Raw genomic sequence first — 22885 nt, forward strand, 5'->3', positions numbered from 1 at the left:
GTTCAAAAACACTTACGTATTTTGTCTTCCCCGTTTACCCTCTGAATGGCACACATGCGCAATCCATGCCTCAATTGTCTCGAGGCGTAAAAATCCTTATTTAACCTATCTCTCCCCTTCATCTACACTGATTGAATTGGATTTAACTAGTGACATCAATAAGGGATCATAGCTTTCATCTGGATTCACCTAGTCAGTCTATGGTCATGGAAGGAGCAGTTGTTCTTAATGTTTTGTCTACCCAGTGTAAAGCACTACAGATAATCAAGTGCTATTTGCATGTGATGCATTTGTTCTGTTGTTTACAGGATGATTTGTATCTTATAGAGCGTGGCTTTAAGGGAAAAGTATGGTCACATCTAATAAAAACAAATGTGAAAATGAACAGAGCAAATGTATATTAAATCTACCTATTCATAGATGTATTTATTCATCATCTACATATTCATATTAAGCTTCTACGTCTGTGTACAGGAAAGTATTATTTGTAAGACGTAAGAGAAAATGTATCAGTTTATTGTTAAGTTATTCTTTCCAATACAAAAGTGTAACTATTGTTTCCAAACTGCGTTACCCACTCCAGTCAGCAGGTGGCGATCTGCGTCTTTCAGGTGATGCTTCTTGCGTGACGTTTTATTGGACTGGACGGGACGCTTCTTCAGGAACAACAACACGGCTACTCTTTCAACCACCTCGGTAGTTTGCTAGCCAACATAAAACTGAACGATTGACGCTTTAGACCATGTTTGTGTACATTAGCTAATCTCAGTGTTTTAAACACTTTTCTGGTGACGTTTCAACTGGTTAACTTTAACCTAATTTGCTTATTCATTTTGAAAAGGTGTTAAATATAACGTTACTGAGGTTAGCACTAGGCTAGTCGCTAATGCTACCAAACTAGCTAACATCCCTGACCATGAGCTCACTAAACTACTCCTCCCCTGGTAAAGAAGAGGAGAAAGAATCTTTCAGAATGAAAAAGGAGGAAGAGGAGGTTGGTATAGTGAAAGAAGAAGAGGATGTTATTGGGAAAGAAGAAGATGTTATAGTGAAAAAAGAGAAAGCACCTTTTAGAGAGGAAGAGGATTCTATCTCAATAAAGGTGAAGGAGGAAGACGTTTTGGGTGTGAAAGAGGAGGAGACAGAATATCAGATTAACACCAGTGAGTACCATCTTAAACAGGGGCACAAACTATGCCGTTGTTGAACTAATGTGTGGTTTTTAAGTGGCATTCTACTGCAGTTCTACACTTGAATATGTTGTTCAGTACTGTAGGAATTGTTAAATGTTCATTCTGCAGTTGGTTCATATATTTTGGGGACTTTTAAATGAGATGTATTGAATTCTCCATGTGGTCGACATTACAGTTCTCCTCATCTTTTATTTTATTTGACCTTTATTTAACTAGGCAAGTCAGTTAAGAACTAATTCTTATTTTCAATGACGTCCTAGAAACAGTTTGCCCCTTGTTCAGGGGCAAAACAACAGATTTTTTACCTTGTTCGGGGATTCGATCTTGCAAACCGTTGATCTTGCAACTAGGCTACCTGCTGCCAACAGGCTTTTAAAATTAAATATTGGTGCCTAATTTCTACTTAAAATATTTTTTTTAAACGTAAAAGGCACCCATTTCGTGGGACGACCCTTTTACATTTTAGAGGCTATTTTAGATATGAATGTTTATGATTGCAATAGATAAGTTTACCATCTGTTTGATGTTGTCATTCACACAGGAGAGAGACATGGCTATTATGGATCCTCTGGGAAGCCTCAACAACATCCAGATGCTGACGAGGCAGAGGAGAGTCTCTCCAGATCAGAACACCAGATGGTACAGTTTGGTCTGGTCTAGCATATAGCTTGCTCTATCGGGGTCTGGGTTTCTGTAGAGCACTTTATGACAACAGTGACATCAGCATCCATAATGATATCTCTATGTCCCCTCTTTATGGTTACCAGGACAACGCTAGCCCTTCCTCCCTCCCGGAGTCCCCGTGTCGTGCCTCTCCTGGTAGCACCTTACTGCTGGGTATGAAGAGGTTGTCTGTGTTGCTTGTTGACTGCAGGAAAACAACAGGGCTGAGTGGAACTGTGAGAGGAGGAGAAGAGAAGAAAGGATCAGATTTGACTCACCAAAGTAAGTGCTGTAGTTTAGTTTGAACAAATACAATAGATCTGCCCACTGGTATCTGTTACCAGGACAACCAGCAGAGTTCTGTTAGTTGACAGGAAGATAGACTGGTGGATATGGATGTTATGAATATCATAACACTGAAAAGGATTCTGCCAATGAAAAGAGAGAAAGCAGTATACCATATAAAACCTTGATGAAAGTTAGCTTTGGAGAGAGTTTCAAGATGATCCATTGTAAGGTGCTTGTTTTACAAAAACTTTTCCTTAAAACATTATGGATGTTACATTGCCTGTCCCAGTCAACCCCCCTATCTTTACTAGACTGTAGAACAGGCAAACTAAACTCCATACACTTCAATGTGGTCTGTATTGCTTCATTAACATCTGATCTACAGGACTTAAAAATGTCAAATATATATATATTTAAAACAAGCTCCGTAAGCCTTTTCTAAAAGCCATGAAATATGATTTAATGAAAAGTATTTTTTGTCTTGGCCTCCATCTCTGTAATGGACAAAATTAATGTAATTTCCTTCTAACAGGTCAAATGAAGCCTGAACTCCAACATACAGACTTTAAAGAACATGGTTTAATATATATACTATATAGACCTTAAAGAACATGGTTTAATATATATACTATATAGACCTTAACAGAACATGGTTTAATATATATATACTATATAGACCTTAACATAACATGGTTTAATATATATATACTATACAGACCTTAACAGAACATGGTTTAATATATATATATACTATATAGACCTTAACAGAACATGGTTTAATATATATATATACTATATAGACCTTAAAGAACATGGTTTAATATATATATATATATATACTATATAGACCTTAACAGAACATGGTTTAATATATATATACTATACAGACCTTAACAGAACATGGTTTAATATATATATATATACTATATAGACCTTAAAGAACATGGTTTAATATATATATACTATATAGACCTTAACAGAACATGGTTTAATATATATATACTATATAGACCTTAAAGAACATGGTTTAATATATATACTATATAGACCTGAAAGAACATGGTTTAATATATATACTATATAGACCTTAAAGAACATGGTTTAATATATATATATACTATATAGACCTTAACAGAACATGGTTTAATATATATATACTATATAGACCTTAAAGAACATGGTTTAATATATATACTATATAGACCTTAACAGAACATGGTTTAATATATATACTATATAGACCTTAAAGAACATGGTTTCATTTGGAAATGACTCACTTTATTGATTTAATATGTAACCGACGCCAGCGTGCTGCTACCAGTTTAGTTTCCTCCACTGTCCCCACACTGGACTCAAACTAGTGATCCTCTGCTTCTCAACACATGTGACCGCTCTCCTTGACAATGAACCGATGGAGCGATACAAAAGGTACCAGTTGGACAGCTCCATCTGTGACGTTTCAAGCTGTGGAGTGAGTTTAAAAGGTACCAGTTGGACAGCTCCATCTGTGACGTTTCAAGCTGTGGAGTGAGTTTAAAAGGTACCAGTTGGACAGCTCCATCTGTGACGTTTCAAGCTGTGGAGTGAGTTTAAAAGGTACCAGTTGGACAGCTCCATCTGTGACGTTTCAAGCTGTGGAGTGAGTTTAAAAGGTACCAGTTGGACAGCTCCATCTGTGACGTTTCAAGCTGTGGAGTGAGTTTACGGCACGTTCTCACCTCCGTTACACTTGTTCAGGTTGACTTTCCCATGGAATCGACCATATACAGTACCAGTCAACAGTTAGGACACACAACTAGTCATTCAAGGGTTTTTCTTTATTTTTACAATTTTCTACATTGAAGAATAATGGTGAAGACATCAACTATGAAATATCACATATGGAATCATAAAGTAGTCAAAAAATTGTTAAACAAATTATTCAAAGTAGCCACCCTTTGCCTTGCACACTTTTGGCATTCTCTCAACCAGCTTCATGGGGAAGTCACCTGGAATGCATTTCAATTAACATATGTGCCCTGTTAAAAGTTGATATAGTTGATATGCCCTGTTAAAAGTTGATATAAGTTGGTATACTGAAGATAGCCCTATGTGGTAAAAGACCAAGTACATATTATGGCAAGAACAGCTCAAATAAGCAAAGAGAAATGACAGTCCATCATTACTTTAAGACACGAAGGTCAGTCAATCCGGAAAATGTTAAGAACTTTTAGTTTCTTCAAGTGCAGTCGCAAAAACCATCAAGCGCTATGATGAAACTGGCTCTCATGAGAACCGCCACAGGAAAGGAAGACCCAGAGTTACCTCTGCTGCAGAGGATAAGTTCATTAGAGTTACCAGCCTCAGAAATTGCAGCCCAAATAAATGCTTCACAGACACATCTCAACATCAACTGTTCAGAGGAGACTTCGTGAATTGCTGCAAAGAAACCACTACTAAAGGACACCAATAATAATAAAGAACAGACTTGCTTGGGCCAAGAAACACCAGCAATGTACATTAGACTGGTGGAAATCTGTCCTTTTGGTCTGATGAATCCAAATGTGACATTTTTGGTTCCAATCCCCGTGTCTTTGTGAGACGCGGAGTAGGTGAATTAGAGGATCTCCGCATGTGTGGTTCCCACCGTGAATCATGGAGGAGGAGGTGTGAGGGTGCTTTGCTGGTGACACTGTCAGTGATTTATTTAGAATTCAAGGCACACTTTACCAGGTTGGCTACCACAGCATTCTGCAGCGAGACGCCATCACATCTGGTTTGGGCTTAGTGGGACTATCATTTGTTTTTCAACAGGACAATGACCCAAAACACACCAGGCTGTGTACGGGCTATTTGACCAAGGAGAGTGATTGAATGCTGCATCAGAGATGACCTGGCCTCCACAATCACTCGACCTCAACCCAATTGAGATGGTTTGGGATGAGTTGGACCACAGAGTGAAAGAAAGCAACCAATAAGGGCTCAGCATATGTTGGAACTCCTTCGAGACTGTTGAAACAAGCATTTCAGGTGAAGCTGGTTGAGAGAATGCCAAGTGCAAAGCTGTCATCAAGGCAAAGGGGGAAGAATCTGAAGAAGCTCAAATATATAATATATTTGGATTTATTTCATTTTTTTTTGGTTAATACATGATTCTATACGTGTTCTATACGTTCTATACGTTATTTCATAGTTTTGATGTCTTCACTATTATTCTACAATGTGGAAAATAGCAAAAATAAAGAAAAACCCTTGAATGAGTAGGTGTGTCCAAGCTTTTGACTGAACAGAAATATAAATGCAGCCTCCCCGAGTGGCGCAGCGTTCCAAGGCACTGCATCGCACTGCGTTACTACCGATTCCGGTTCAATACCCTCGCAGCCCGCCACGACCGGGAGAGCCATGAGGCGACGCACTATTGTCCCAGCGTCATCCGGGCTGGGGGGAGGTTTTGGCCGGTCAAATCAAATAAAAATTGTATTTGTCACTTACACATGGTTAGCAGATGTTAATGCGAGTGTAGCGAAATGCTTGTGCTTCTAGTTCCGACAATGCAGTAATAACCAACAAGTAATCTAGCTAACAATTCCAAAACTACTACCTTATACACACAAGTGTAAGGGGATAAAGAATATGTACATAAAGATATATGAATGAGTGATGGTACAGAGCAGCATAGGCAAGATACAGTAGATGGTATTGAGTGCAGTATATACATATGAGATGAGTATATAAACAAAGTGGCATAGTTAAAGTGGCTAGTGATACATGTATTACATAAAGATGCAGTAGATGATATAGAGTACAGTATATACATATGTGACAAAAATTGGGGAGAAAAGGGGGGTAAAAAAATATTAATATTTTTATTTTATATACATCAAATATTTCATTATTTTTACCCAAAATATCATGACATTAGTGATTATTCAAAATGTTAAACATTTGTGAACAGCGTGTGAAACCCTTGAGACAACAGGGAGATGTTACTGAGGTGCTTTGTGTCTGTCTCCAATGTAAAAAACAAGTGTTTGACTTCCACACAAAATGACTTCTTTACTTATTTTAGGTTTAAGGAAGTGTGTAGGTCACATTCTGTATCGTATAGCTATGAAAGTTATATATTTAGAACCACCTGCTTGATAGGAATCCGGCTATGTCTGTGTCTTAAGTGTGATAGAACTGTGTTTTGTGTTATGACTAAAACAGAATGAGTAATATTACCAGGAAGCTCTTCAACATGATTTGTTTTAAAATCACACAAAGATTGTTTTAAATTATGAAATGTTTGAAAACTGGCCTCAGGTTATTGAGGGATCTGATTTGGATTAAACCTCATAGCAAGGCAGTTTTATCATGTGGAGATTTCATTCTGGTCTCTCTTTAAATAAACAATGTATTTGGCAGGAGGAAAACCAAACTTGGAGGAACCAGAGATGTCCAATCCAGCAAGACGACACCTCTGCTCTCAGTGTGGAAAGAGTTTTATCAAGTTAGGAAGCCTGAAAGCTCATGAGCGAATACACACAGGGGAGAAGCCTTACCATTGCTCCCATTGTGGAAAGAGTTTTAGCCAGTTAGGAAGCCTGAAAGCTCATGGCCGAATACACACAGGGGAGAAGCCTTACCACTGCTCACATTGTGGAAAGAGTTTTAACCGCTTAGGAAGCCTAATTGCTCATGGGCGAATACACACAGGGGAGAAGCCATACCATTGCGAACAGTGTGGAAAGAGTTTTAACAAGTTAGATAACATGAAATCTCATGAACAAATACACACAGGGGATAAGCCTTACCACTGCTCCCAGTGTGGAACTAAGTTTACCAAGTTAGGAAGCCTGAAAAGACATGAGAGGACACACACCGAAGCAAAGCCTTTCCATTGCGCCTTGTGTGGAACGAGTTTTAACCATTTAGGAAACCTGAAAAGACATGAGAGAATACACACAGGGGAGAAGCCTTTCCATTGCGCAAAGTGTGGAAAGAGTTTTAGCTTGTTAGGAAACCTACAATCTCATGAGCGAATTCACACAGGGGAGAAGCCATACCATTGCACCCATTGTGGAAAGAGTTTTAACCAGTTAGGAAACATGAAATATCATGAGCGAAATACACACAGGGGAGAAGCCATACCATCGCGCTCAGTGTGGAAAGAGTTTTACGGAGTTAGGAAAGCTGAAAGCTCATGAGCGAATACACACCTTACAAATGTCACTTAAAAGGCATGTGAGAATCCACAGAAAAATAACTTCTCCTAGTGTGTAAACTGATATTTCACATCACCTTTAAGTTCATCAGAGAACATACACAGTGCTCCCATTGTCTTCTATTGTTGACTGAGAATGTGTTTACTTGTTTATACCATATAAAATGAAATTAAATTGTAAAAAATATACTCTAAAATATATTTGTATGTCTTTGTTAGAAAATATGAATTGAATATGGAGTATGTCAGTTTGAATATAGAGTAAATCAGATTCCATGTGTTTAAATGGTCCTTTTTTTAAACTCTTTGTGTGTGTTTATCTGGGTGTGTCATTCCTCGAGCACTACAGATAATCAAGTGATATTTGGATGTGATGCATTTGCTCCATTTTTTCACGTTTGCATCGTCTGATGATTTAATGACATGAAAATGTACACTGACTCGCCCACGGATTAAATAAAGAATCTTGGTTTGACTTGGACTCCAGCAGATCCTTATTTTATAATATCCACCACAACTCTCCCAAGGATTGCTGTTTATCATTGTCTCAATGAAGAGTTCCTCTTTCGACTTTCCTGGGGGCATTAACTTTGTTTCCATGTCATTTCAACAAAACAAATCCATGATGTTTGATTAATGTGGAAAACTGATTGGATTTGTAAAAAGCCATGAACATCAGGTATTTATTTGTCACCCAACTGGCAACCTAAATCCAATGACAGGTGACATTTTATGTTTCACCCAACTGGCAACCCAAATCCAATGACAGGTGACATTTTATGTTTCACCCAACTGGCAACCTAAATCCAATGACAGGTGGACATTTTGTGTTGATTTCATGTTGAATTCACTTTAGTTGAGGACTCAAAGAAATGTAAATAGAAACTAGATGTAGAACTGACGTCTGTGCCCAGTGGGCTGGTTTGAATAAGCAGCAGGTGTTGGATCGATATCCACCTTAGTAGCTAAGTTTCTGTACAATTTACCACAGATTTTCATGTGAATATTTTAAAATCTTTATAAAATGAAATACGTTTTTTCCCACCAGAAATGTTTCCACTTATTGCGGATAAAAGTATTTGCGTTATGACGTAGTGCAAAAATTAAAAAACTTGCTGTTAAAGTCCCATCTACAGAAGTTAAATGGGTTTCCATCGCATTTTCAATTCTACAGATGGTTTTAAAACCTGTTGCATAATATAGCAAACGTTGTCATGGCACGTGTTGCCGACAGCTCACAGATACAGTGGGAGTAGGCTACCAACAGTTGAAGTCAGACGTAAACATAAACATCATTCACTGTATCATAATTCTAATGGGTCAGAAGTTTAATTGACTGTGCCTTTAAACAGCTTGGAAAATTCCAGAAAATGATTTTGTGGCTTTAGAATCTTCTGATAGGCTAATTGACATCATTTGAGTCAATTGGAGGTGTACCTGTGGATGTATTTCAAGGCCTATCTTCAAACTCAGTGCCTCTTTGCTTGACATCATGGGAAAATCAAAAGAAATCAGCAAGACCCCAGAACAAATATTTAGACCTCCACAAGTCTGGTTCATCCTTGGGAGCAATTTCCAAACGCCTGAAGGGACCACGTTCATCTGTACAAACAATAGTACGCAAGTATAAACACCATGAGACCATGCAGCCATCACACCGCTCAGGTAGGAGACTCGTTCTGTCTCCTAGAAATGAACATACTTTGGTACAAAAAGTGCAAATCAATCCCAGAACAACAGCAAAGGACCTTGTGAAGACGCTGGAGGAAACAGTAAAACTAGTCCTATGTCGACATAACCTGAAAGGCCGCTCAGCAAGGAAGAAGCCACTGCTCCAAAACCACTGTAAAAAAGCCAGACTACAGTTTGCAACTGCACATGAGGACAAAGATTGTACATTTTGGAGAAATGTCATCTGGTCTGATGAAACAAAAATATAACTGTTTGGCCATAATGACCATCGTTATGTTTGGAGGAAAAAGAGGCGAAGAACACCATTCCAACCGTGAAGCACAGGGTGGCAGCATCATGTTGTGAGGGTGCTTTGCTGCGGGAGGGACTGGTGCACTTCACAAAATAGATGGCATCATGAGGAAAGAAAATTATGTGGATATATCGAAGCAACATCTCAAGACATCAGTCAGGAAGTTAAAGCTAAACCTTGGTCGCAAATGGGTCTTCCAAATGGACGATGACCCCAAGCATACTTCCAAAGTTGTGGCAAAATGGCTTAAGGTCAACAAAGTCAAGATATTGGAGTGGCCTTCACAAAGCCCTGACCTCAATCCCATAGAAAATTTGTGGGCTGAACTGAAAAAGCGTGTGCGAGCAAGGAGGCCTACAAACTTGACTCAGTTACACCAGCTCTGGCAGGAGGAATGGGCCAAAATTCACCCAACTTATTGTGGAAAGCTTGTGGAAGGCTACCCGAAAGGCAATGCTACCAAATACTAATTGAGTGTATGTAAACTTCTGACCCACTGGGAAGGTTATGAAAGGAATAAAAGCTGAAAGAAATAATTATCTCTGGTATTATTCTGACATTTCACATTCTTAAAATAAGATGGTGATCCTAACTGACCTAAGACAGGGGATTTTTACTAGGATTAAATGTCAGGAATTGTGGAAAAGTGAGTTTAAATGTATTTGGCTAAGGTGTATGTAAACTCCCAACTTCAACTGTATATACACTGATTAAACCAAACATTTGGAACACCTTCCTAATATGGAGTTGGACCCTCCCCTTTCTCCCGCAGAACAAACTCAATTAGTTCCACAGGGATGCTGGCCCATGTTCTCCAATGCTTCCCACAATTGTGTCAAGTTGGCTGGATGTCCTTTGGATGAAGTGGAGGCTCCTCAGAGGAGGAAGGGGAGGCTCCAGAGAGGAGGAAGGGGAGGACCCTGAGAGGAGGAAGGGGAGGCTCCTGAGAGGAGGAAGGGGATGCTCCTCAGAGGAGGAAGGGGATGCTCCTCGGAGGAAGAAGGGGATGCTCCTCAGAGGAGGAAGGGGATGCTCCTCAGAAGAGGAAGGGGATGCTCCTCAGAGGAGGAAGGGGAGGCTCCAGAGAGGAGGAAGGGGATGCTCCTGAGAGGAGGAAGGGGAGGCCCCTGAGAGGAGGAAGGGGATGCTCCTGAGAGGAGGAAGGGGATGCTCCTGAGAGGAGGAAGGGGATGCTCCTGAGAGGAGGAAGGGGAGGCTCCTCAGAGGAGGAAGAGAAGGCTCCTGAGAGGAGGAAGGGGAGCACCATCCTCCTCAGTGATTTTCATAAAAATGTAAATGGTAAAACATATAAAAAGTAAAACCTTTTTTTAGATAAAACTATAGTAAAGATAATCACGTCACCAAATAATAATTTAAATGTGAGTATCATGTAGTGGTCTAAACCTATCGCTGTTACATTGAACTGGGTGAATGGAATATGAATGACAGTAGTCTAAACCTATCGCTGTTACATTGAACTGGGTGAATGGAATATGAATGACAGTAGTCTAATCCTATCGCTGTTACATTGAACTGGGTGAATGGAATATGAATGACAGTAGTCTAATCCTATCGCTGTTACATTGAACAGGGTGAATGGAATATGAATGACAGTAGTCTAAACCTATCGCTGTTACATTGAACTGGGTGAATGGAATATGAATGACAGTAGTCTAATCCTATCGCTGTTACATTGAACTGGGTGAATGGAATATGAATGACAGTAGTCTAAACCTATCACTGTTACATTGAACTGGGTGAATGGAATATGAATGACAGTAGTCTAATCCTATCGCTGTTACATTGAACTGGGTGAATGGAATATGAATGACAGTAGTCTAAACCTATCGCTGTTACATTGAACTGGGTGAATGGAATATGAATGACAGTAGTCTAATCCTATCGCTGTTACATTGAACTGGGTGAATGGAATATGAATGACAGTAGTCTAAACCTATCGCTGTTACATTGAACTGGGTGAATGGAATATGAATGACAGTAGTCTAATCCTATCGCTGTTACATTGAACAGGGTGAATGGAATATGAATGACAGTAGTCTAAACCTATCGCTGTTACATTGAACTGGGTGAATGGAATATGAATGACAGTTGAATGACAGTCATCCAACATACTGTAGTAGAAATAAGGCCATGCTCATGAAAAACAAAATGGTCCTCCCTCATCTTAAACAGCACTGACCACCACTGTTAGGGTGGTGGACCATTCTTGGTACACATGGGAAACTTGAGCTGAAAAACTGTAGTGTTGCAGTTCTTGACACAAACTGGTGCACCTGGCTCCTATTACCAGACCCTGTTCAAAAACACTTACACATTTTGTCTTCCCCGTTCACCCTCTGAATGGTACACATGCACAATCCATGCCTCAATTATCTTGGGCCTTAAAATTCCTTATTTAACCTGACTCTCCCCCTTCATCTACACGGATTGAAGTGGATTTAACTAGTGACATCAAGAAGGGATCGTAGCTTTAGCCTGGATTCACCCAGTCTTTCTAAGTCATGGAAGGAGCAGCTGTTCTTAATGTTTTGTCTAGCCAGTGTAAAGCACTACAGATAATCAAGTGCTATTTGCATGTGATGCATTTGTTCTGTTGTTTACAGGATGATTTGTATCTTATAGAGCGTGGCTTTAAGGGAATAGTATGGTCACATGTAGATAAAAACGAATGTGAAAAATTAATATCAACAATATCAATATCAAAAATGTATATCAACACACTACCTATTCATAGATGTATTTATTCATCATCTACATATTCATATTAAGCTTCTACGTCTGTGTACAGGAAAGTATTATTTGTAAGACGTAAGAGAAAATATATCTGTTTATTGTTAAATTATTACGACGTTCTTTCCATCACAAAAAGTGTAATAACTATTGTTTCCAAACTGCGTTACCCACTCCAACCAGCAGGTGGCGATCTGCGTCTTTCAGGAGATGCTTCTTGTGTGACGTATAATGGACTGGACGGGACGTTTCTTCAGGAACAACAACACGGCTACTCTTTCAACCACCTCGGTAGCTTGCTAGCCAACATGAAAAGAATAGATTGACGCTTTACACCGTGTTTGTGAACATTAGCTAATCTCAGTGTTTTAAACACATTTCTGTTGACTTATCAACTGATGACCTTTAACCTAATTTGCTTGTTCAATTTGCAAACTTGTTTTTAAGATTGATACTGAGCCTAGCACTAGGCTAGTCGCTAATGCTAACTAACTAGCTAACATCCCTGACCATGAGCTCACTAAACTACTCCTCCCCTGCTAAAGAAGAGGTGGTCTGCTGGACGGAGAAAGAAGCTCTGGGACTGAACATTGTCGTGGAAGAGGAGGCTATTATAGTGAAAGAAGAGGAGGCTGTTACAGTGAAAGAAGAGGAGGCTGTTACAGTGAAAGAAGAGGAGGCTGTTACAGTGAAAGAAGAGGAGGCTGTTACAGTGAAAGAAGAGGAGGCTGTTACAGTGAAAGAAGAGAAAGAATCCTCTTCCTCTCTAAAAGGTTCTATCTCAATAAAGGTGAAGGAGGAAGACGTTTTGGGAGTGAAAGAGGAGGAGACAGAATATCAGATTAACACTAGTGAGTACTGTCTTAAACAGGGGCACGAACTATGCCGTTGTTGAACTAATGTGGGGTTTTTAAGGGGCATTCTACTGAAGTTCTACACTTAAATATGTTTCGTACTCTATAAATTGTTAAATGTTCATTCTGCAGTTGGTACATATATTTTGGGGACTTTTAAATGAGATGTATTGAATTCTCCATGTGGTCTACATTAAAGTTATTTATAATATAACAGTCTTTTAAAAATGCAATATTGGTGCATATTTTCTACTTAAAATATCAAAGGGACGCAAAAGGAACCCATTTTGTGGAACGAGACTTTACATTTGCATCACAAACAATATTTTACAAAATCATGATGAAAGTGGCCATTTTAGGCCTTTTTTAGACATATTAATGCCTCTGGTAAGACTGTGATTGTAATAGTAGATCATAAGTTCACCATCTGTTGGATGTTCTCATTCACACAGGAGAGAGACATGACTATGCTGGATCCTCTGGGGAGCCTCAACAACATCCTGATGCTGACGAGGCAGAGAAGAGTCTCTCCAGATCAGATCACCAGATGGTACAGCTTGATCTGGTCTAGCATACAGCTTGGTCTGGTCTAGCATACAGCTTGCTCTATCTGGGTCTGGGCTGGGTTTCTGTAAAGCACTTTATGACAACCGTGACATCAGCATTCATAATGATATGCGCCTGTGTCCCCTCTTTACGGTTACCAGGACAACGCTAGCCATTCCTCCCTCCTGGAGTCCTCGTGTCGTGCCTCTCCCGGTGGCACCTTACTGCTGGGTATGAAGAGGTTGTCTGTGCTGCTGGTGGACTGCAGGAAAACAACGGGGCTGAGTGGAACTGTGAGAGGAGGAGAAGAGAAGAAAGGATCAGATTTGACTCATCAAAGTAAGTTTTGTAGTTTAGTTTGAACAAATGAAATAGATCTGCCCACTGGTATCTGTGACCAGGACAACCAGCAGAGTTCTGTTAGTTGACAGGAAGATAGACTGGTGGATATGGATGTTATGAATATCATAACACTGAAAAAGGATTCTGCCAATGAAAAGAGAGAAACCAATAGACCATATAAAACCTTGATGAAAGTTAGCTTTAGAGAGAAACCAATAGACCATATAAAACCTTGATGAAAGTTAGATTTAGAGAGAAACCAATAGACCATATAAAACCTTGATGAAAGTTAGATTTAGAGAGAAACCAATAGACCATATAAAACCTTGATGAAAGTTAGTTTTAGAGAGAAAGTTTCAAGATGATCCAATGTAAAGTTCATGTTTTCCTAAAAACATAGTTACATTGCCTGTCCCAGTATCTTTACAAGACTCTAGAACTAAACTCCAGACACTTCAATGTGGTCTGTATTGCTTCATTAACATCTGCTCTACAGAGCTCATTAAAAATGGCAAATATATATTTTCATCTAGAAGAAAAAGAAACGCACACCTATTTAGGCGAGGTGCTGAGTAGAAAACTTGAAAATAAAGGAGAACCGCACATTCTAGGAGCTCAGATGCAAAAATATCCAACGTTTTGACAGCCAAGCTGTCTTCATCAAGGTATATGTATTTTAAAACAAGTTCTGTTCTGCCTTTTCTAAAAGCTATGAAATTTGATTGAATGAGAAGCATTTTTTTTGGGGGGGGGGGGGGGCGACTCCAACATATAGACCTTAACAGAACATGTCTTAATTTTGAAATGACTAACTTTATTGATGTCATGTGTAACTGACGCCAGTGTGCTGCTAACAGTTTAGTTTCCTCCGTTGTTCCTGTTCCCATACTGGACTCAAACTGGTGATCCTCTACTTCTCAACACACAAAAAAGGGTTAAATAAATACAAATAAAAAATTACCTTCATGAGGTTCTATAGTAGCAAGGATCTGACACCTCCAGAGGGCTTGATGGCTCAATCCACCAGAGGTCTGGCTACAACATATACATTGTTTAAAGGCATCTCTGTTCAAGAGATCTGTAATGATGCATGTTGTGGTGATATACCTTCATGAGGTTCTATAGTAGCAAGGATCTGACACCTCCAGAGGGCTTGTTGGCTCAATCCACCAGAGGTCTGGCTACAACATATACATTGTTTAAAGGCATCTCTGTTCAAGAGATCTGTAATGATGCATGTTGTGGTGATGAACCTTCATGAGGTTCTATAGTAGCAAGGATCTGACACCTCCAGAGGGCTTGATGGCTCAATCCACCAGAGGTCTGGCTACAACATATACATTGTTTAAAGGCATCTCTGTTCAAGAGATCTGTAATGATGCATGTTGTGGTGATATACCTTCATGAGGTTCTATAGCAGCAAGGATCTGACACCTCCAGAGGGCTTGATGGCTCAATCCACCAGAGGTCTGGCTACAACATATACATTGTTTAAAGGCATCTCTGTTCAAGAGATCTGTAATGATGCATGTTGTGGTGATATACCTTCATGAGGTTCTATAGTAGCAAGGATCTGACACCTCCAGAGGGCTTGATGGCTCAATCCACCAGAGGTCTGGCTACAACATATACATTGTTTAAAGGCATCTCTGTTCAAGAGATCTGTAATGATGCATGTTGTGGTGATGAACCTTCATGAGGTTCTACTGACTGGACATCACTACACATACGGTGAGTAGAGTGGAGACCTCTGAGGGATGATCCTGTCTAGACTTGGACATCGGAGAGTATATGAGCTCTATGGTAGTTGACTCTATCCCGAAAGTGAAAGACTAACGAGTCATTGAAATAGAACTTAAAATAGATTCTATGATATTCACCAGGTTACCTTTCACACATGGAAGACGGGAGCGGCTATGTCCCTTATATGGAAGTGGCGTGGTCTGCTATTGGCCTTTGCTCGATTGACGTTGTTTGACTGGATCTCCCTAGACTCCGCCCCTAACGAGGCTTATAATATCATAGAACTGGGGTTATTTTAGGTAACCTTAAATTACATGTCCTTCGCTAATTTCTCTGTATAAAATGGCCCATAACTTTAACACTAGCAGAGATCCTGGAACTGATATACCCTTAAAGTATATTATGTTCAACTATTTAAAAATAATACAAACATTTGTTTTCAATATTCATGTTTATATTTTTCAATATTCATGTAGTAAAAAGAAACCGAAGGCTTTGGACTTCCACACAATAATTAACACTGTCTTTGGCAGGAGGAAAACCAAACTTGGAGGAACCAGAGACGTCCAAACCAGCAAGACGACACCTCTGCTCCCAGATTGGAAAGAGTTTTACCAAGTTAGGAAGCCTGAAAAGACATAAGCGGACACACACAGGAGCGAAGCCACACCATTGCTCCCAGTGTGGAAAGAGTTTCAAATTGTTACGAACACTTAAAGGTCACGAGCGAATACACACAGGGGAGAAGCCATACCATTGCACCCAGTGTGCAAAGCGTTTTACCCATTTAGGAAGCTTGAAAGCTCATGAGCGAATACACACAGGGGAGAAGCCTTACTGCTGCTCCCAGTGTGGAAAGAGTTTTACCCAGTTAGGAAACCTGAAAGCTCATGAGCGAGTACACACAGGTGAGAAACCTTACAAATGCTTAGACTGTGGGAAGATATATTACTCATCACAGTCACTTAAAAGTCATGAGAGAATCCACACAGGGGAGAAGCCTTACCACTGCTCCCAGTGCGCAAAGCATTTTATGCATTTACGATGCCTGAAAGTTCATGAGCGAATACACACAGGAGAGAAGCCTTACTGCTGCTCCCAGTGTGGAAAGAGTTTTACCCAGTTAGGAAACCTGAAAGCTCATGAGCGAATACACACCGGGGAGAAGCCCTACCACTGCTCCCACTGTGGAAAGAGATTTAACCATTCAGGAAAGCTGAAAGAACACATGAAACTGCACACAGGTGAGAAGCCTTACAAATGCAAGTCCAACATGAATGTTCAATACACACAATAGGTTGATTGCTAGCCAGTTAGCTAGCTGCTACGTCTTTGTCCGCACAGCAGCTAGCTATCAACAAAGTCAAAATGGACTCCAGGCCTGGTGGTGGCAGCAGTGCACTACAACCACTGTTTACCGGAGCTTCCTGATGGGGAAATAATTAGGCTGTATACAGATTGATTAACCACGTTTTCATCCAAAGTGTTTATTTGAGTCAAGTCATACCGTATAAAAAAACTCAAGACAGATGTGATGGAAACAAGTTTTCAGAAGACTGAGGTGGGTTTCCCCTCTAACTTTTTACCTGGGCTTTGCTCCTTTCATATTTATTTTGATCCTGACAAACCCCAATCCCTGCCAGTGACAAGGATACCCATAACATGATGCTGCCACAACAATACTTATTGTGTGGTTAATATGTGGTCTATCTCCAGGTCATCAGACTGTTAAATTGTCACCACTAGCCCGGCCTCCGCCCAGTACCCTGTCCTGAACTTAGTCACTGTTACTAGCCGTTTACCACCCAGTACTCCACCCTGTATTCTAGTCAAGGCTTATCCTATATAACTACTGCTGTTCACACCTTTCCTATTAAAATACGGTCCATAATGTCTATATACACCATCATAGACATTGTAAACCAACTGTATAATTATATTCCGGACTCTGACATTGTAAACCAACTGTATAATTATATTCCGGACTCTGACATTGCTCGGTCTACTATTTCTCAATATTTCTTCATCCATTTCTTAAAAGAAATTGTGGGGATTTGCATGTGTTGTTTTGTTAGATATTACTGTACTGTTTCGCTACACCTGCGATAACATCAGAGAAATGTGTGTATGAGACCAATAACATTTAATTTGATTTGATTTGATCTGTGGTCAGAGGTGTGCAGACAACAGAATGTGTTTATGGTGGAGAGGATGGTGGACTCAGTGGAGGACATCCCAGCCACTTTGCAGTGTTGACACTGCTACTTCCTGTCTGACTGGTAATAGGACTTCACTGCTACTTCCTATCTGACTGGTAATAGGACTTCACTGCTACTTCCTATCTGACTGGTAATAGGAGTTCACTGCTACTTCCTATCTGACTGGTAATAGGACTTCACTGCTACTTCCTATCTGACTGGTAATAGGACTTCACTGCTACTTCCTATCTGACTGGTAATAGGACTTCACTGCTACTTCCTATCTGACTGGTAATAGGACTTCACTGCTACTTCCTATCTGACTGGTAATAGGACTTCACTGCTACTTCCTATCTGACTGGTAATAGGACTTCACTGCTACTTCCTATCTGACTGGTAATAGGACTTCGCTGCTACTTCCTATCTGACTGGTAATACGACTTCGCTGCTACTTCCTATCTGACTGGTAATAGGACTTCGCTGCTACTTCCTATCTGACTGGTAATAGGACTTCACTGCTACTTCCTATCTGACTGGTAATAGGACTTCACTGCTACTTCCTATCTGACTGGTAATAGGACTTCACTGCTACTTCCTGTCTGACTGGTAATAGGACTTCACTGCTACTTCCTATCTGACTGGTAATAGGACTTCACTGCTACTTCCTATCTGACTGGTAATAGGACTTCGCTGCTACTTCCTATCTGACTGGTAATAGGACTTCGCTGCTACTTCCTATCTGACTGGTAATAGGACTTCGCTGCTACTTCCTATCTGACTGGTAATATGACTTCACTGCTACTTCCTATCTGACTGGTAATAGGACTTCACTGCTACTTCCTATCTGACTGGTAATAGGACTTCACTGCTACTTCCTATCTGACTGGTAATAGGACTTCGCTGCTACTTCCTATCTGACTGGTAATAGGACTTCACTGCTACTTCCTATTTGACTGGTAATAGGACTTCACTGCTACTTCCTATCTGACTGGTAATAGGACTTCACTGCTACTTCCTATTTGACTGGTAATAGGACTTCACTGCTACTTCCTATCTGACTGGTAATAGGACTTCACTGCTACTTCCTATCTGACTGGTAATAGGACTTCACTGCTACTTCCTATCTGACTGGTAATAGGACTTCACTGCTACTTCCTATCTGACTGGTAATAGGACTTCACTGCTACTTCCTATCTGACTGGTAATAGGACTTCACTGCTACTTCCTGTCTGACTGGTAATAGGACTTCACTGCTACTTCCTATTTGACTGGTAATAGGACTTCACTGCTACTTCCTATCTGACTGGTAATAGGACTTCACTGCTACTTCCTATTTGACTGGTAATAGGACTTCACTGCTACTTCCTATCTGACTGGTAATAGGACTTCACTGCTATTTCATAGTGTTGATGTCTTCATCTATTATGCTATAATGTAGAAAATAGTAAAAAATAAAGAAAAACCCTTGAATGAGCAGGTGTGTCCAACGTTTGACTGGTACTGTAAACTTATGCTACTGTCACATAACATAATACCATGTCAGAGTCACATAACATAATACCATGTCAGAGTCACATAACATAATACAATGTCAGAGTCACATAACATAATACCATGTCAGAGTCACATAACATAATACAATGTCAGAGTCACATAACACAATGTCAGTGTCGCATAACACAATGTCAGAGTCACATAACATAATACAATGTCAGAGTCACATAACACAATGTCAGAGTCACATAACACAATGTCAGAGTCACATAACATAATACAATGTTGTCAAATTGTTGTTACAATGTCATTTTTTTATATATATATAAAAAAAAAATGTTTACCTTTATTTAACCAGACAAGTCAGTTAAGAACAAATTCTTATTTTCAATGACGGCCTAGGAACAGTGGGTTAACTGTCTGTTCATGACAGATGTGTACCTTGTCAGCTCGGGGATTTGAACTTGCAACCTTCCGGTTACTAGTCCAACGCTCTAACCACTAGGCTACCCTGCCGCCCCATATACATCATAACCCAGGGGTGGTCAAATTGTTGTTAGAATGTCATATACATCACAACCCAGGGGTGGTCAAATTGTTGTTAGAATGTCATATACATCACAACCCAGGGGTGGTCAAATTGTTGTTAGAATGTCATATACATCACAACCCAGGGGTGGTCAAATTGTTGTTAGAATGTCATATACATCACAACCCAGGGGGTGGTCGAATTGTTGTTCAAATGTTGCATATAAAATCTTTAGTACCTCGGCATTGTGTTATATGTTAGAATGTCTAATAAACAACTATATTGTTTACATTAACAATGTCGTTTTGCCAAAATCAACTGTTACCTGCATCTGTCTGCAGACGATACAGTTGTGTACTATATTGCCCACCCTGCTGATCAGGCTCTATCTGAACTACAGTATGCTGATCAGGCTCTATCTGAACTACAGTATGCTGATCAGGCTCTATCTGAACTACAGTCTGCTGATCAGGCTCTAACTGAACTACAGTATGCTGATCAGGCTCTATCTGGACTATAGTATGGTGATCAGGCTCTATCTGAACTACAGTCTGCTGATCGGGCTCCATCTGAACTACAGTCTGCTGATCAGGCTCTATCTGAACTACAGTCTGCTGATCAGGCTCTATCTGAACTACAGTCTGCTGATCAGGCTCTATCTGAACTACAGTATGCTGATCAGGCTCTATCTGAACTACAGTATGCTGATCAGGCTCTATCTGAACTACAGTCTGCTGATCAGGCTCTATCTGAACTACAGTATGCTGATCAGGCTCTATCTGAACTACAGTATGCTGATCATGCTCTATCTGAACTACAGTATGGTGATCAGGCTCTATCTGAACTACAGTATGGTGATCGGGCTCTATCTGAACTACAGTATGCTGATCGGGCTCTGTCTGAACTACAGTATGCTGATCGGGCTCCATCTGAACTACATTATTTTACAGAACCTTTACTGACCTTCAATTATTATTGAATCTGTGTAAAACTAAGTACAGTGCCTTGCGAAAGTATTCGGCCCCCTTGAACTTTGCGACCTTTTGCCACATTTCAGGCTTCAAACATAAAGATATAAAACTGTATTTTTTGTGAAGAAAGTCTACAACAAGTGGGACACAATCATGAAGTGGAACGACATTTATTGGATATTTCAAACTTTTTTTAAAAATCAAAAACTGAAAAATTTTGCGTGCAAAATTATTCAGCCCCCTTAAGTTAATACTTTGTAGCGCCACCTTTTGCTGCGATTACAGCTGTAAGTCGCTTGGGGTATGTCTCTATCAGTTTTGCACATCGAGAGACTGAATTTTTTTTCCCATTCCTCCTTGCAGAACAGCTCGAGCTCAGTGAGGTTGGATGGAGAGCATTTGTGAACAGCAGTTTTCAGTTCTTTCCACAGATTCTCGATTGGATTCAGGTCTGGACTTTGACTTGGCCATTCTAACACCTGGATATGTTTATTTTTGAACCATTCCATTGTAGATTTTGCTTTATGTTTTGGATCATTGTCTTGTTGGAAGACAAATCTCCGTCCCAGTCTCAGGTCTTTTGCAGACTCCATCAGGTTTTCTTCCAGAATGGTCCTGTATTTGGCTCCATCCATCTTCCCATCAATTTTAACCATCTTCCCTGTCCCTGCTGAAGAAAAGCAGGCCCAAACCATGATGCTGCCACCACCATGTTTGACAGTGGGGATGGTGTGTTCAGGGTGATGAGCTGTGTTGCTTTTACGCCAAACATAACGTTTTGCATTGTTGCCAAAAAGTTCAATTTTGGTTTCATCTGACCAGAGCACCTTCTTCCACATGTTTGGTGTGTCTCCCAGGTGGCTTGTGGCAAACTTTAAACGACACTTTTTATGGATATCTTTAAGAAATGGCTTTCTTCTTGCCACTCTTCCATAAAGGCCAGATTTGTGCAATATACGACTGATTGTTGTCCTATGGACAGAGTCTCCCACTTCAGCTGTAGATCTCTGCAGTTCATCCAGAGTGATCATGGTCCTCTTGGCTGCATCTCTGATCAGTCTTCTCCTTGTATGAGCTGAAAGTTTAGAGGGACGGCCAGGTCTTGGTAGATTTGCAGTGGTCTGATACTCCTTCCATTTCAATATTATCGCTTGCACAGTGCTCCTTGGGATGTTTAAAGCTTGGGAAATCTTTTTGTATCCAAATCCGGCTTTAAACTTCTTCACAACAGTATCTCGGACCTGCCTGGTGTGTTCCTTGTTCTTCATGATGCTCTTTGCGCTTTTAACGGACCTCTGAGACTATCACAGTGCAGGTGCATTTATACAGAGACTTGATTACACACAGGTGTGTTGTATTTATCATCATTAGTCATTTAGGTCAACATTGGATCATTCAGAGATCCTCACTGAACTTCTGGAGAGAGTTTGCTGCACTGAAAGTAAAGGGGCTGAATAATTTTGCACGCCCAATTTTTCAGTTTTTGATTTGTTAAAAAAGTTTGAAATATCCAATAAATGTCGTTCCACTTCATGATTGTGTCCCACTGTTGTTGATTCTTCACAAAAAAATACAGTTTTATATCTTTATGTTTGAAGCCTGAAATGTGGCAAAAGGTTGCAAAGTTCAAGGGGGCCGAATACTTTCGCAAGGCATTGTATATGTTGTTTTCTAGAGTGAACAAAAATGATTCCAATGATTGAAGTTTATGTACCTTGTATGGTGTATCTGAAGTTCAGCTGATTGATGAGTTAGTTCATTAAGATGCTGAGTTGGGGTTTTAGGCTGGGTTTCTGTCTAGACGTTAAGCTGTCTTTTAAACAACATATTGATGAGTTAGTTAATTAAGATGCTGAGTTGGGGTTTTAGGCTGGGTTTCTGTCTAGACGTTAAGCTGTCTTTTAAGCAACATATTGATGAGTTAGTTCATTAAGATGCTGAGTTGGGGTTTTAGGCTGTGTTTCTGTCTAGACGTTAAGCAGTCTTTTAAACAACATATTAATGAGTTAGTTCATTAAGATGCTGAGTTGGGGTTTTAGGCTGTGTTTCTGTCTAGACGTTAAGCAGTCTTTTAAACAACATATTAATGAGTTAGTTCATTAAGATGCTGAGTTGTGGTTTTAGGCTGGGTTTCTGTCTAGACG

General features: G+C 40.0%; 1 protein-coding gene across 1 annotated transcript in view; it reads left to right on the forward strand.

Moving 5' to 3' along the window:
* Positions 1-638: 638 nt before the first annotated feature.
* The window catches only part of LOC110514702 (zinc finger protein 184-like), a 72906-nt gene continuing 50659 nt past the window's right edge, over positions 639-22885 (forward strand). The window contains exons 1-3 of the mRNA XM_036948271.1: positions 639-1163; positions 1735-1832; positions 13626-13803. Of these exons, the coding sequence (XP_036804166.1) occupies positions 917-1163; positions 1735-1832; positions 13626-13803 (523 nt within the window). The 5' untranslated portion in view covers positions 639-916. The remainder of the gene's footprint in view (positions 1164-1734; positions 1833-13625; positions 13804-22885) is intronic.

Source organism: Oncorhynchus mykiss, chromosome 17 (assembly GCF_013265735.2).
Source record: "Oncorhynchus mykiss isolate Arlee chromosome 17, USDA_OmykA_1.1, whole genome shotgun sequence".
NCBI lineage: Eukaryota > Metazoa > Chordata > Actinopteri > Salmoniformes > Salmonidae > Oncorhynchus > Oncorhynchus mykiss.